General features: G+C 34.2%; 1 protein-coding gene across 1 annotated transcript; it reads left to right on the top strand.

Moving 5' to 3' along the window:
• The first annotated feature begins 711 nt into the window (after positions 1 to 711).
• LOC107190473 (probable cytochrome P450 6a14) lies at positions 712 to 13,010 on the top strand. Its single transcript, XM_015579278.1, has 6 exons — positions 712 to 751; positions 5,947 to 6,296; positions 8,433 to 8,958; positions 11,350 to 11,571; positions 12,196 to 12,447; positions 12,844 to 13,010. Exons 2-6 carry the CDS (start codon positions 5,961 to 5,963, stop codon positions 13,008 to 13,010), a joined length of 1,503 nt encoding a protein of 500 aa, XP_015434764.1. The 5' UTR covers positions 712 to 751; positions 5,947 to 5,960.
• The last annotated feature ends 2,352 nt before the right edge of the window (positions 13,011 to 15,362 follow it).

Consider the following 15,362-nt stretch of genomic DNA (forward strand, 5'->3'; position numbering starts at 1 on the left):
TACATTTGTGTCGTAATACATCGCGTTCAAAATAAATCAGCAGATTTCACCTGGAAATTTATTTCTCTCCATAAAATAAATGGCACAGTACCAGAAATGACTTCAGGCCAATATATTACATCTTGCAAAAAGGAACAAAATTCAAGGAATAACAATAAGCGATTTACGAATATGTCTGACGAGTATGTTATTTTCCCAGCAGTTTTGCTCCTAATTGTATAGTTGTAACGAAACGGCACTTTTGATTGTGCACATTGAAATTTATTACATATCAAGTAACAGTGTGCCTAACACCTTTTTCTTATTCTTTTCTCCTGCATTTGGTACCAGAGCAGCTATACCAATTCCTTCAATAGTAAATTATACTATCTTTCTTTTTTGGTTTTTGTTAACCAATTGTACGCGCTGATACGTTTCTGAGGTGACACTGAGACGTGGACAACCGAACGTTGTCGTTTATATCTCGTGCCACTGAATGAGCGACAACCTTGATGCGGTTAATAGAGTCTGTAAATGTACAAGAATACCAATTTACGCTGGGGGAATGGGATGATGGAACGCGGTGTGGGCAGTTAGTCGTTATACAGATATCGAGTGAGGCTGTCTGTAATGTTCTAGTCGTCTTAACTTAAATATCATTAGAGTGCAGTGAGTTTTTTACTGGTATATTATAATAAACAAGTCAAATTTTTTACATTGCTGTAAAAGTAAAACAATTTCAAATTAATACCTCCATACCTAATAGTCAAAGGTAATACTTTTTTCGCTTGAATGTGAAGATTGTAGTTGTGTTAGTGTCATATAAAGCTTTATTACTAAAAAATGGTTGCAGTTCATGTTATAGGACATTTTGTGTTGTATTCGTGTTTCCCTAACACCCTTGAAACTATTGAAACGTCTACCTGGGACATCCTATATGTACCGGAAGTTTTATTCGTGGACACAATCATTATTCCTGCGAGGCAGGACACTGAGTTCTATGCATTATTTCGTTTTAGCTGCTGGTAAAGATAGTGGCTATTAAAAGGTAGTGTGTGGCAACTATAATCAAATACAAATGTATTTATTGTATCAGGTGTTCTATCAAGCCTTAAAACAAATCAGAAACTCATTAAACTTTCTTATATACTTTATTGTACCTGTTTAGCGTACAGTCTACTGCTAAGAAATGGTAATTCCTTTACCAACATGATCACTGAATTTGAATTAGCCCGTGGGATGTTTGAGATTCGTTTTGCGTTTAAATAGCTACTGGCGTTCAATTACAAGAGATTGTTTACTAGAATCTACTTACAAAAAAATAACATTTTTGTCCATCTTTCCGTCGTCGTGTTTGAAACATGAATGCTTTAACTTCTGGTTGATTTTATATGTATACTGCCTCAACCTACTATACCTTTGCGGTTTCATATGTATATTTGCGATATTTCAACGTAAATACGTTCGAACGTAAATGTGTATTCCACTTCGAACTTGGACTTATTCACCATCGCGTGTACTTACTGAAAACGACACTTTCTTCTGTATTTTTACCAATCCTCTGTCTTTCAATTATATTACAGAATTCATAAATAAATGTACTCAACGTCCACAAAAGGTACATTTTATTTTTCCTGAATTTTTACCAATCTTTTGTCTTTTATTTCAATGTTAGAATCTTTTCAGAAGTCGAACCAACGCCATCAAACCGTACCCAGATAACACATGACGCCTTGAAGACGCCCATTTTACGGCTATTTTAGATCTACGGCGCCTTTAATCCACCAACAAGGCGTTATATGCTATCTGGGTACATTCTCGTTAGATTGTTATATGAGATGACTTGTTTATTTATTCCAGTATCTTCACCAGTTCGTTTTCTTATTAGCATTCAGCTAGTGTATTTCCAAAACAGCATGTGAATAATTTTTACGGACAGTACGTTAGTTCTAATGTTGCAAAATCTAAACATATTTATTAGCAGTAGTAAAGCAGTTACAATTAGAGATTACAAATCTATACCAGCCCCGCTATTTTTGGAAGCCGGTATCAGTCGTTTTGGCATTGTATTTATTAAGTTTTTAAGCGTCTCATCTTCAACATTCATCCACGCAGTGTGAATGGCCCGTTCCAGTTCCGCAGTCGTGGAATAATGTTGTCCGTTCTTGTAAATTACAAGCGCTGTAATTCTCCAAAGATTCTCTATCACATTCAAACCTGGGGACATCACCGAGTACTACAAAGTAGAAATTTTTGTCTCCACATTTTGGTGGATTTACTTTCATGGATTTGATGTCATTAGTGAATGAAGTAAAAAGTGAAGGTCCAATGTGAAATCCTTGGGAGACATCGTAGTTGACATTAATAATACGAGAAAAGGTGTTATTAAATCTAAAAATCTGAGGTCTGCCAGTAATGAAGCTGGACAGCCACAATAAAAACTTGCTTATTATGTTACAATTACGTAATGTTGACGATGTACTGTTTCTTTAGCTTTAATAGCTGAAATCACTGACTTTGAAAACTAAGACGATATGAAGATCTACACTGTGTGGCATAACTATAAACTCACCATAAAATTTTCAATCCTTATGTATTGCGGTTAAAATAAAAACGAATCATGTTTTTCCAAGGAATATACATACGTAATTTATCCTTTTCTGGAGAAACATTATTTCTCAACACAATTTCAGCCGTAGCATGTTTTTATTTTAACCATAATACATAGGAATTGAAAATATTATGGTTATTTTATAATTAAGCTACGCAGTATATGAATAGTTTTGTTTACTTTTCTTGAAGCCATTAACAGGACACTAATTTTTCAAGTATACCTGCTCAACACAAATACGAAGCTTGTTTTTACAGGATATTTGTGTTTATTCTCATGCATTTACATTTTTAATTACGTACTATTTATTTTTAACACGAATTACTGTCAACGTTTCTTCTTTCATTATAATTATTTGGATGTTGTGCATCTACTGCTAATTTGTATTTATTATTGTATGTTATTTTAGGTTTTATGTCATATACATCTTTTATTTATACAGGGTATTTCACGTAACTTGACCACCTTAAATATATCGCTTATTTTGTATGATAGAAAAAATATCAGGGGAGAAAAATATTCTGTTCGAAGGCGCCAATACGGTGATGGGCCGAATTTTTTTCTCAAGGTCATTTTTTTTCGAGATTTCAAGGTCATCGAATTTTTTTTAAATGGGACTACATATTTTCACTACAACACTCTTATAGCATATAAAAAAACAAATCCAACGAGGTGCAATATGTTAACCTTCACGTGACCTTTAGCGAAAGAATCATGAAATGTTTGTCATTTCTATATTGTTTCATATTTTTCTTATTACAAGGATAAAAAGTCTCAAAGGAATCATAAGTCCCAACGCAACTGTTTCGTTAGAATCTAACGTTGAAATTTTGCCGACTAAATCTTGTTTATACTAGCTTATTCAAGGTGTCGTTTACTTCGTGGTTCAACTGAGTAGGAGGTGATTCTATGTGAAAAATAAGACGAAAATATAGAATAAATTTTTTTCATTTCAGATTTTGTTTTTGAAAAAATCGATTTTGGTATAGTTCCTTTGAGAATTTTTATCTCTGTAATGAGAAGATTACAAAATAATAAACAAAAATTTGACCTTGAGTTTCCAGGTCATGTTCGATTTTATGGGAAGTTTTTTAACAGATCTTCACCAATCTGAAGGTGTAGAATCCACTTATGATAGCCACGACAAAACCTTTTTTACACCCTGTACATACATAGTATATGTTGACAGGGTAATGACTCATTTTTAATAATCCTCGAATGAGTGCGAATAAACATAACGAAATAAACAAGAGATACAATGCTGATTCATGTTTCTGCGAAGTCGTATTGTCGTTTGCTGGTCTTATCAAATACACAGCTATTTTTACATATTCATACAAGATATAAGTTTTGTGACTAAAATAAAATAGACCAAGACTAGAATTAAGTACTATACAAACTTCTTTTCTATGATTTTCATTTTAATCCGGTAGATTTTTTAATAAAACCGAAATTTTAGCTTCTATCCAATTTTCATGTGTATAAATAAATAATTGTACGACAAAAGCAAGATCAGTGAATATGAATAATAAGAATTATTACTACGTTCACAATTACATATTTTTGTAATTCAAATCTAATATCTTAATAAAGTAGTAGTAACTAATCATACGTAAATAATGATATTTTATGCATAAACTCAATTCCACAATAACTGTTAAAATAAATACAATTCGTAAATGAAACAACAAATCACATTGTCACTCTAAAATTCGTATTAAACAAAGTACGCTTTATATTTACTGTTACAACATTATCGACGTAGTAATTAGATATTCTTTAGTTTGTTATAAAAGCTTTTCCCTTGGTGATTCCAACAAAAAAGCTGATATTATTAAATATTTCGCTTTTGTAAATAATGGAGATTAACATTAAAATGCGATACGTTTTTTGTACCCTGCTGTGTTTATTCTCATGTATTTACATTTTTAAATACGCCTTTTGATTTTGAAACGTACTGGACGCACAACTTTTATATCAGTGAAGATTAACTGTAACGCAAGATAAGGTGAACTTCTCGTGATTCGTATTGGCTTCTGCACTTATCGCAAACTATCGTGCTCTAACATTTCATTGTAAATGAACGTCGTGCCTTACAGTGAGCACGTATCACATATGTTAGGTGAATGGTTAAGTCATAATTCAACCGTTCTGTTTCAAGGAAAGTACTCACGACGTAAGTATTGTATGTAGTTACACTTGTATTTTCAACTTTCGTGTATACTGCTACGGTAATAATGCTTATTCGTATGAAATTCAGTGTCTATTCATAATCTACTGTTTCTAATTATTGTAGTCATATGCACATGTGCTATTTATATGTGCAGTGATTTTTTGATAATCACTCACACGGTTCTGTAGTAAACAGACCACTCAAACACCTGGCAGAACCGCATTACAAATAATTTTTAAACGTTAGTGCACGGAAAGTAACATGATTTATCTGGTTGGTATAACATGGTGCAAAAAATTAAAAATCGACGTAGATGTGGCATGTGTCCTTCTTCCACTAAACCCCTCATTTATAATCATCTTGTGGTTAATAGTCATAACGTGATAAAACCGTTGAATAAAAAAAGTATCAATGTATATCGAAGATTAAATTATCGATAACTAAAGACTAATGAATACAAGACAAAATAATCAGTCAACGAAATTAAATCTACAAGATCTACGCATTTTGGAGAAGTTAGAATGACGTACGAATTTTGTTACTCATTCAATAAACGTCGTGAGTTTTGTAATCTGTGTATGCATCATTCGATAACTGTAGAGTTGTAGAGGCTACATTTTTATCAGTCATGAAGCCTGCATTAGCAGTTAGTAACAACAGATAAAACGAAAATACGAATTGTTAATACTACCCCAGTATACATACTAATACGGAAGTATATACTTATGGTTAGTTAGATAAGAAATTATGTGTCGTCTAAAAAGAAATCGCTTTTATTGATGCACTACGACTTTTCGTATGTCAAAAGAACATAACCGTTTCCATGTGTAACGAAATAAATTAAGACTTGAACATAATTTTATATTGTATGTAGGTACCTGTATTATTAGATTCTTATAGTTATTACTAGAGTATCGAATGTACATTTCTTTAACGTATTGATGACTGCTAATCCAGCACCTATATGTCGAACTTCGACTAAAAACCAAATTATAGAAGCCGAAATTTATCGGAGTACCTATTTTTTAACTTTTCTAAATCTCATAAACTTGAACGAAATTTAGCATGTTATACGTGTCAAACAAACAATAACAAACGTATGTCATCACTTTGACTTTGATTCAAAGGGTTATTTTTAAAAAAACTTGATATTAATTGTTTCTAACTATTTCTTTTTTGCCAGATAGCTGATCCAATATGGCAGACGGTGTCCTTATATTGTGCGGCGTGTTGGTCATACTACTTTTACTTTACTACTATTTCACTTCCCTCCACAATTTCTGGAAAAATCGTGGTATACCTGGACCACGGCCCTCGCTCATCTTTGGCAACCTTCGACCATCGACATTCGGACAAGTGTCCCTGGGCGATCTTATACGACAAATGTACAATGAGTACAAACACGTGCCAGCGTTTGGAATTTTCGCAGGGAATACACCAATTTTAGTTATTAACGATTTGGACATGATTAAAGATGTCCTGATTAGGGATTTCTCACTCTTCGCTGATCGAGGTTTGCCAATGTTTCCCAAGGTATTTATAACTAGTCAGTAACGATTAAAGTTCGCTATTAAATTTAAAAGGAAAGGAATTGCATACACACCGCATGCTCCTACTTTCAATTCACTTTTACTTAAGTGATGACGACGAATTTTGACATGGGAATGGTAACGGAGTAATAGAAGCCTACCACAGGTACAGTGGTTTACGAATTTGTTTACAGAAGGCTGTCCAATTTAATTAACCAAATTACGTACCGAATTGTACATGTTATTCCAAAGTTTTCTAACGTTTATCTCAAAAGAGTGGTAAAAGTAAAGAGAATGAGCACATAAAATAGAAATTAAGTAATAATTTTTTTGAAGTGTTTGTTCTAATATGGCCCAAGGCTGTCAAACTTTCGAGGACCCAGATTCACATTTTTATTGCCCTGTACATAGGAAGATACTCTCGTGACCTCTTAACCCTATCGGGAGTTGGAATGCATCCGGCCGGATTGCGTAATTACCCCCGGGGTGTTATGGTGTGGCCAGATTTTCTTGGAAAGCAGTTTCCCTTGAAGAACAGGCATGTCCTCCACTACTTTTAGACTTGATTTTCGGGATACAGAAAGGGACGTGTACAACTCATCCACGGTTCATAATCATGCTCGAAGTCTAACTAGTGAGAGCGGGTATTAAAGTCCCTTTCAAGCATTTTCGAAAGTAAGCTAAAACTCTGTACGACAAAACCCCGCATTTCTCAGTGCGTGAAAACCGAGAACGTTGGAATTAGCTTCCGCGATCACACCTTACAGTAACACTTGTAAAACCTTTACTTATTGAATATACTTTTATATATTTATATTTATTTATAATTCAGTGTTGTTCATTTCAACTCTAGAATAACGTCTAAATTCCCAGCTAGAAGCAAACCCACAAAGGCACACTTTTATCGCTCGGAGTGTACCGAATTCTTAAAAGTTACGAGGCTCATACTAAAATCTTTCCTAGTGGCTCCCTGAGATGAAATAGGCTCGGGTTCTTCCACGACGTCTAAACCGTCCTAGTGGCTCCCTGACATGAAATAGGCTCGGTTTCGTCCACATAACAAACTCTAAAAAAACCAAACTCGCCATTTCCTCGGCTTTCTCATTTTTATGGCCCAGGGCTGTCAAACCTTCGAGGGCCCACTTGGTTGAAAAACAGTGCGGCTGAGTGGGTCACAAATCATTGTAATAGAACGTACAACAAAGTACAGAAACCTTCAAAAATTGAAATTTATTCCACATAAAATTAAATAACATTTAATCTTAACGAACGCTTGATAATTATAATATTTTAATAACTGTGGTCTGATGTATTTCTACATTTAGTGGGATTTCTAATTATTTCGAAAAGGAAACAGTAAACAAAATTTCATTCAATTATTGTTTGACATAAGTGGCTTGAATCAGAGCCCCCAGCAAAGTGGGGCCGGGCCAGCAAGGTACAAAATTTTATACGTGTTGAACAGTTTCATTAGGTTTCGTAAGAAACTAGCTCAATTCTTTCTTATAGAAAATTCACTACTCTCCTAAATTTTGATACAAAGGAGCACGAATTCTATTTAAAATATACAAGTTTACCTCAATATCATGTAAACAAATTGTTGTTTTAAGAATACAGTTTCACCATCATATGTTCCCACCGATACCGTGAAATTCCTATGCGAATCATTTTTAGTATAACACGCAAGTACGTACATTACGGGGATTAAATTTAAACAGTCCATACATCCACACGCATATTAAACATTTCCATACGAAATAACTGAGTTCCAAAATGAAATTAATAAGGCTGTTGGAAAGTTCTGTGGTTTTTATGACCTTTACTTAACTTATATTGTGATATGTTTGCTTTCTTCTTTAATTTGCGAAATAATCGCCATCATTTTGTATGATCATGTTACATCTTTCTGATAATTTATCAATACTTTTTGTATAAAAATCTTCCTCTTAATATAAACATGGATCGACAAATCCAGAGTACCTTTCGACAAATCTAACAAAATAGGCAATTCTATGTCCTATGTCCTATAGGATTGAACAATTTTCTCAAAAAGCGTTTTCCTAAGAAAAAAGTCTGGTTAGCTAATATTTTCCAAGTATATTCCTTAATGAGATTAATTAATGACACGCACAATTTATAGGTGGAACCTTTGAGCGAACATCTATTCAATTTAGAACCGGAAAGATGGCGGCCATTGAGGGCAAGACTGTCGCCAGTATTCACATCTGGCAAGCTCAAAGAGATGTTGCCCCTCGTAGTAGAATGCGGGCAGCATTTGGAAAAGTATTTAGATAAAGTGGTGTCAAAAGGTGAGCCTATCGAATGTCGCGAGATAGCTGCAAAATTCACTACCGATGTAATCGGTAGCTGCGCTTTTGGAATTGACATGAATGCACTCTCCGACGAGGACAGCGAATTTCGTGTCATGGGCAGAATGATGTTCGCCCCTTCTGCTAAACAACTTATAAATGGCATTTGCAGACAATTTTTTCCTAGTTTGTATAATGTACTGGGTCACTTACTTCAACTGAATTACATTACGGACTTCTTTATGAATGTGGTCGTGGACACGATGAATTACAGAGAAAATAATAATATAATTAGGCCTGATTTCATCAACATGCTTATGGAACTGAAAAAGAACCCGCATAACTTGGAAAACGTTGGTAGGTAATGTGATGTTAAAAAATTTTCATTTGTTTACTGCTTGTGTCAGGAAAGCTAATGTGAAAGTGTAAACGCATATTGTCGCCATGTTTTGTTATCGACTTCACTGATATTTTCAGTCAGAATACTCATTATGAGTCTAAAACTAAGAAATGGTCGAAGAAATGAGCACGAAGAATTCTTTCAACATTAAAAGCGTCAATGAATAACGTAAACTTGAAATTTTTTTGTATCTTCAAAGCGGCGCCATTTCATTATTTTTTCATTTTTTTTTATTTGAGTTTGATTCAGATTTCCAAAAAATTCATACTTATTGAATATCATCCGTCCTCAACCGATGGTGTCAATGCAGTTTTAAAGTTAGAATATACTCAATGAAAGCATTTACTTTACGGCATTGTTTAAAATTCAGAGAACATGTAAAAGAATGTATCTAAGCATGTATTCAACTTCAAAGAATTTTGACTTATACTTTATTCGTAAAAAAATACACGATTTTCATGGGGGTAGGAGTAGGTAGACCCTTTCAGAGTTAATAAACATTGATTTCACAGCTTCTTTTAACAGCCACTTATTTTGCAGGACATAATCTGCTTTAATAAAAGAATTATTTACACAGTCAGGACAATATAACCTATCGGTTAAGGTGAAAAGCGCACACACACGGTAGGAAAAGTTTTCTATGATTTTACGGAAACATTAAATACCAGCAAAATAAACATAACAGAAATGGGTGTTTTGGTGAGATCGTACCTTTCGGCCATAAGAACTAAAGGCAGGCGCGAATATTACGAAAACATCGCTGTCGTTTTTGGTGTGTTAATATTAACATGTTAATATTAACACGCAATTTTTGTATAAGAATATTCTGTGAAATTTTTTAATTGAGATATATACCAATGTACGTTTTATTGGGTATAGGGGAGACCGGGGCAAAGTGGCCTGAAAAAAGTTTAAAGTAGAATAAAATTTTTTATTTTCAATAAAAATGTGTACGGATAATTTTATAATATAATTTAAACATTACTATTGACAAATTACGAGTAGCAATACTTCAGACAAACTTGAAGTATTTTAAAACTCAACTTGAAAACAAAATGCCAAAAGGCTGAAATGAAATATGAGATTTAACCTACCGGTGTCGTCCCATTTTTGTCTTAAATAATTTGACAATGTCAAGCCTACACTTATTTCTTATATATAATGTTTAACTTTAACTATTTTTACAAAGGTACTGAAATCTACGTGGTCGATAGACCGCAGAAATAAGTGTGACACAAAATAGAAATTTTGCAAGAGTCTCCCAGACTCCACGACACAGGTTACGGGTTAATAAAGGTCATAATTATTAAATTAACTTTATTAGAATTTTTTAAAGATTCAAACTATTTTTTATTGCAAATTTAACGTCATTAAATTTTAATTAAAGGAACACATTCTTCTGAACATTAACTGATGAACTGAATTCTATCTTAATTATAATTTTCAATATTTATTTAATTGCATTTAACACTTATTTCTATCCTAATTATAATTTATTAAACTACTTAAAAATTGAACTAAATTCCTATAGGTACTATTAATAAAACAAATACATAATTATTAATAAAATAAACACTTGTACTATTTAAATGCATTTTTTAAGAAATGGGTTTCAATAATTTTTTAAAGACAAGTTTCACAGAAAAACAATGTATTTTTTATAAGAGTTTTGACACACTTTTCATGAGCCCATAAATTGCATTCCTGGCATTACCTTCTCTCGCACTGCAGCCCGCGTTACATCAATCGTTTAAACGTAGAAATTTCAATTTTTATAACAAAATAATACTTCTTTTTGAATGAATTGACATTTGGCAAACAGTTATTTAATCTCATTAACTGTTTAAAGTTCAGAATGATAACCTTAAATACTGTTGCTTTTCACTATGTATTATTCGAATAAAATTGTGCTCAACTGTGTTCTCAACTAATCCACGGGTTCGATCAATCACCCAGTGAAACTAATGAATGAAATAAAGTGGAATATATGAAACCAATTCGTGGGGTAGTTCAAAAATGCGTCTCTCAAGTAGAATAATCTATCGCTCATTGTCAGACGTATTTCACCTGTATTTCAGGCGTATCTTCAACAATTATTAATAAGTCGGTGACGAAGCTTCGAATGTAATTTCACCACTCTTGACTTTAACCTTAGTTTATCATGCAGAATCCACTCTATGAAAGTGGCCCACATTTTTATTAACACCCTGTAGATCGCATTTCGTCTAAATAGTCGCAGCCGCAAACGTCTAACGTGGAAAGGAAACGTTACTTTAAGATCTAATTGCTTTCAGATGAGAGGAACATTCTTTTAACACAATAAATAATGTGGTTTCGTTACTTTTCAGAACTGACAGATTCGTTACTCGCTTCGCAGGCGTTCGTCTTCTTCCTAGCTGGTTTCGAAACTTCCTCGTCCACGATAAGTCATTCACTTTACGAATTAGCAATAAACATTGACATGCAGGATAAGTTACGGAAAGAAATCAGGGAGAACTACGCACAACATGGCGAAACTTTAACGTACGAACGGGTGAAACAGATGAAGTACTTGGATTTAGTATTCAGAGGTAATTTCTAATGAGACATGCCGTAACTTAATTACATACCAAACTGCAAAAATTTATTTAAAAATCCGGAAAACGTTGTCACAACAGATTGATACAAATAAGGATCATGGAGATACCTAAGTAGAATTACATAAAAATTTATACACTCCATTGCCATTTCGAAAGTAAAAGACTGACTGTGTGAATCACTGGACGAAGTTTACAATTAGACCACAGTGACGGTATCATCGCGGATAATGTAATCCCCATGCAGGAATATGTTGAAAACTTATTTACATGAAGCTTACTTCCCCAAAAAATTAAAAAGTACGCGAACATGTGTAGTTAAATATAGCAATAAACTGCATGATCTCGATATTTTTGACCTAACAAGGAATATCAACCAATTATCAATCTCTCATTTCATTCAAATTTGGCAGTAAGTGTCAGCCTTTTACTCGCTGATGTTCATGATTAAGTTGTGAAAACCGCTCCTATGGTTAGATTTGAAAGTATATTTTATTAATTATTTCGGAAACTAATAAAGGTTGAAAAGAACGTTAAATAGGAAAAGTGTCTGGTTTTTCATTCATGCACAAGAATTTTCTAGTCACATTAATTCATGAAACATATTCATTGATGCAGAGACTCTGAGGAAATATCCAATCGTGCCAATTTTGATGAGAAAAGTATGTACAAATTACACTTTTAAAGGAACAAATATTACTATCCCGAAGGATATGAACATATGGATACCAGTGTATGGAATTCATCGGGATTCTGATATTTACTCGAAACCTGAAGTGTTTGATCCTGAAAGGTTCACCGAAGACGCCGTTTCGGCCAGACATCCTATGAGTTACTTACCCTTTGGTGATGGACCAAGAAATTGTATTGGTATGACCAAATAAAATTCATTAACGAATAAGTAATATGAATGCTGTACTAAGGTCGGTAAATTCTGAAATTTTGATACATCAAAAATTCAGGAATTACACATACCGGGTGTAAGACAAGGTTTTGTCTTGGCTATCATGTAAATTGTACACATACCGCTCATTTGCATATGCAATTATATCGTTCGTTATTGAACGAAATAGCTAGAAAAATCACGATTATAGGGAAAAAGAATTTGAATATTTTGATTGCACATATTAGGCCGTATTGACCTATTTCTTCATTTTTCCTTCGCCGGTAGATTCTATAACGCGAATTGTATCGATTTCAATGAGTGAGTTAGATTATAAATGTGTAACTTATATAACAATCATTATTCTGACGGCATATTTTCAGGTGCCCGTTTCGCAGTTTACCAGAGCAAGGTTGGAGTTATCTCGATTCTTCGTAACTACAGAGTCGACGTTTGTGAAAAAACAACGATTCCATATGAGTCTGACAGCCGATCGTTCCTGTTAGCACTGAAAGGAGGAGTAGTATTAAAAATAACGAAAGTAGAATAGATTGACAACAGAATAATCTTTTTATTCTACTTATTGCTGTAAAAAGTGACATTAGTACAATAATTTTTTATAATATTTTCTACTTTAACAATACTTTCTTCAGAAATTGATGAATGCAATCCTCTTAAGAAGGGAATATGAATACGATCAGGATCAGACGATATATAAGGTATATCTTTACATCAGTCTACATATTATTTAAGACAACACTATTGTATAAAGAATTTCAATGAAATAAATATATTAGAAATATTCATATTTCGCCGCGGGACGCGATCATCGACCATGTATTATTTTAGACTGTAGTTAGTCTTTCACTGGAATATTTTCGTCTTCGTTTATTTGTCGAATATTTAATACCTTTCAATTAATTTTTGTAACACCATGAGTTCGTATATAGATTTGGAGACCTCTAGAATGGATGTCGTATAAGAGAAAATAAAGTTCTCGCATAGTTTGTGAAATTCACAACAAAAATTCAAATATAGACAGGAATAAACGAGCAATAAATATTCGTACAATTCTTACTTCATAGTGGATACGAGAAAGTTTATAACATAAACATCACATGATCGCTTCGTAACGGTCATTAAAGCCGGATTCACACTAGAGGTCACGGTACGGTCAGATCATGTGAAATCGGGCAGCAGTCTTTATAAATCACGCATAATCTAATGAGGCAGGTATAGTCTAACTTCAGATTGAGTGTGATCGAACCGTACCTTTGACCGCTAGTGTGAATCTAGCTTAATAGTACCAGTCTGTTTGGAAACGATATCAGCATCAGTAGTATTGAAAATTTAACATTATTAAAAATTATAATTAAAGAATGGGACGTAAATGAGCGGAATCTACAATAGAAAAAAGTAAAATTATTATGAATTTACATAACCAATGTAAAAGTTTCTTAGAAATTTCGTGAATTCTAATAGATTTCGGCCCACAATACGGGGTATAATTTATATTATGGATTACAAAAAAAGCTACAAAATAACTAAAGAACTGGATGTCAACAGAAAATTGATCAATATAATGGACGAATTATTATTCGAATGATAAAGTAAAATTCAAAGATAAATGTAATAAAAATTTTTGAACAACTATTACTGATGTGCGTGACTTTTACAGAACCAAGGATGCCATGACTGAGTGGCCTACAAAAAATATTTTGTAAGTGAAGCGAACAAGAAAAACAGATTGAAATTCGCAACTAACAATATAAACACACGAATAGAGTGGTATCTGAAAGTAGAGATTCCACACTTTCAAACGATTCCTTAATGATATCGATACGACCATTCTTGCCACAGCTGCAACCATTTGAACTTGGTCCCATTTTCGGGTTCGTGAAGGTGAGCCCTGAATTTTTTTGCAGAATATATATAAAAACTCGTTTTACGAAAATTTTTTAATAAACTGCAATTATAGGAAATCTTGTTTGAAACTGATCGGTGCACGAATACTTTCTAGACTCACTGTATGTCAACGGTGTCCAACGCTTCTCCCAGGCAGCGTTACCGCAAAAATGTCCTCCGAGGGAATACACGACGTCAAATTACCTCTACTGCCACTCTACACCTACGTCACAAATCATGATTACAACGTCACTTGCCTTTACCTGCGAGTGAAGTAGCACACACAGCTATACTATTTTCCCGCACTACTATCCGACCTTTTCCCTCCATTCCCTAGATCTGGTAATGCTGCTCCCGGGAGGCCAAAGTCATTCCCCACAATTATCCACCGTTACCATGGTGCAGAGACGCGGCTAAAGAAGCGTAACGTCTTTTATTTTTACGGTAATGCTAACATGTCACAGTCACCTTCTTACAATTTGTGCCGTGCAGTTTCCTCTACGAGAGGAAGCTTGGAAGTGAAAGCAAGCGAGCGAGCGTCTCCTACGCTGGACTTGAGTGGTGCAGGCTTTGGCTTAGCAGCTCGAATCATCTACAGGAAGTCTCAGGGGTAATAAGAGGTATAATAGGGAAAGGTATAGGGATGAAGGACGATAAGCCGACCGGAAATATACTCCTTAGACTTCCACGCGCGATGTGACTCCGGGAAAGAAAGGAAAAAAAAAAAAAAAAAATGAACAAAATAAAAAAAATATGTGTCAAAATCATGCTCCGGATGCACGTAGGGAAGGAAGTTGCTGAGAGAAGCCACTAAGGGAACCTGGCTTCGTAAGAAGAAAGCACGTTAGGGATATGGAGCGGGAATAGAAAGAGTGGGGCTAGTGTTTGCCCCAAAGCTCGGCCTATGAAGACAGTCCGTGAAGAGGGAGGGTGCAGGATGGGAGGTATCGGTGACTCCCATTCAGACACGAAGCTCCCTCTCAGTCCCCCCCCCCCC

Source organism: Dufourea novaeangliae, unplaced genomic scaffold (assembly GCF_001272555.1).
Source record: "Dufourea novaeangliae isolate 0120121106 unplaced genomic scaffold, ASM127255v1 scaffold193, whole genome shotgun sequence".
Taxonomy (NCBI): Eukaryota; Metazoa; Arthropoda; class Insecta; order Hymenoptera; family Halictidae; genus Dufourea; species Dufourea novaeangliae.

Coding starts and splice junctions, on each gene's coding strand:
- LOC107190473 (XM_015579278.1), top strand. CDS start 5,961: ATGGCAGACGGTGTCCTTATATTGTGCGGCGTGTTGGTCATACTACTT. Junction 6,297..8,432: donor GTTTGCCAATGTTTCCCAAG/GTATTTATAACT, acceptor CACAATTTATAG/GTGGAACCTTTGAGCGAACA. Junction 12,448..12,843: donor TGGACCAAGAAATTGTATTG/GTATGACCAAAT, acceptor GCATATTTTCAG/GTGCCCGTTTCGCAGTTTAC.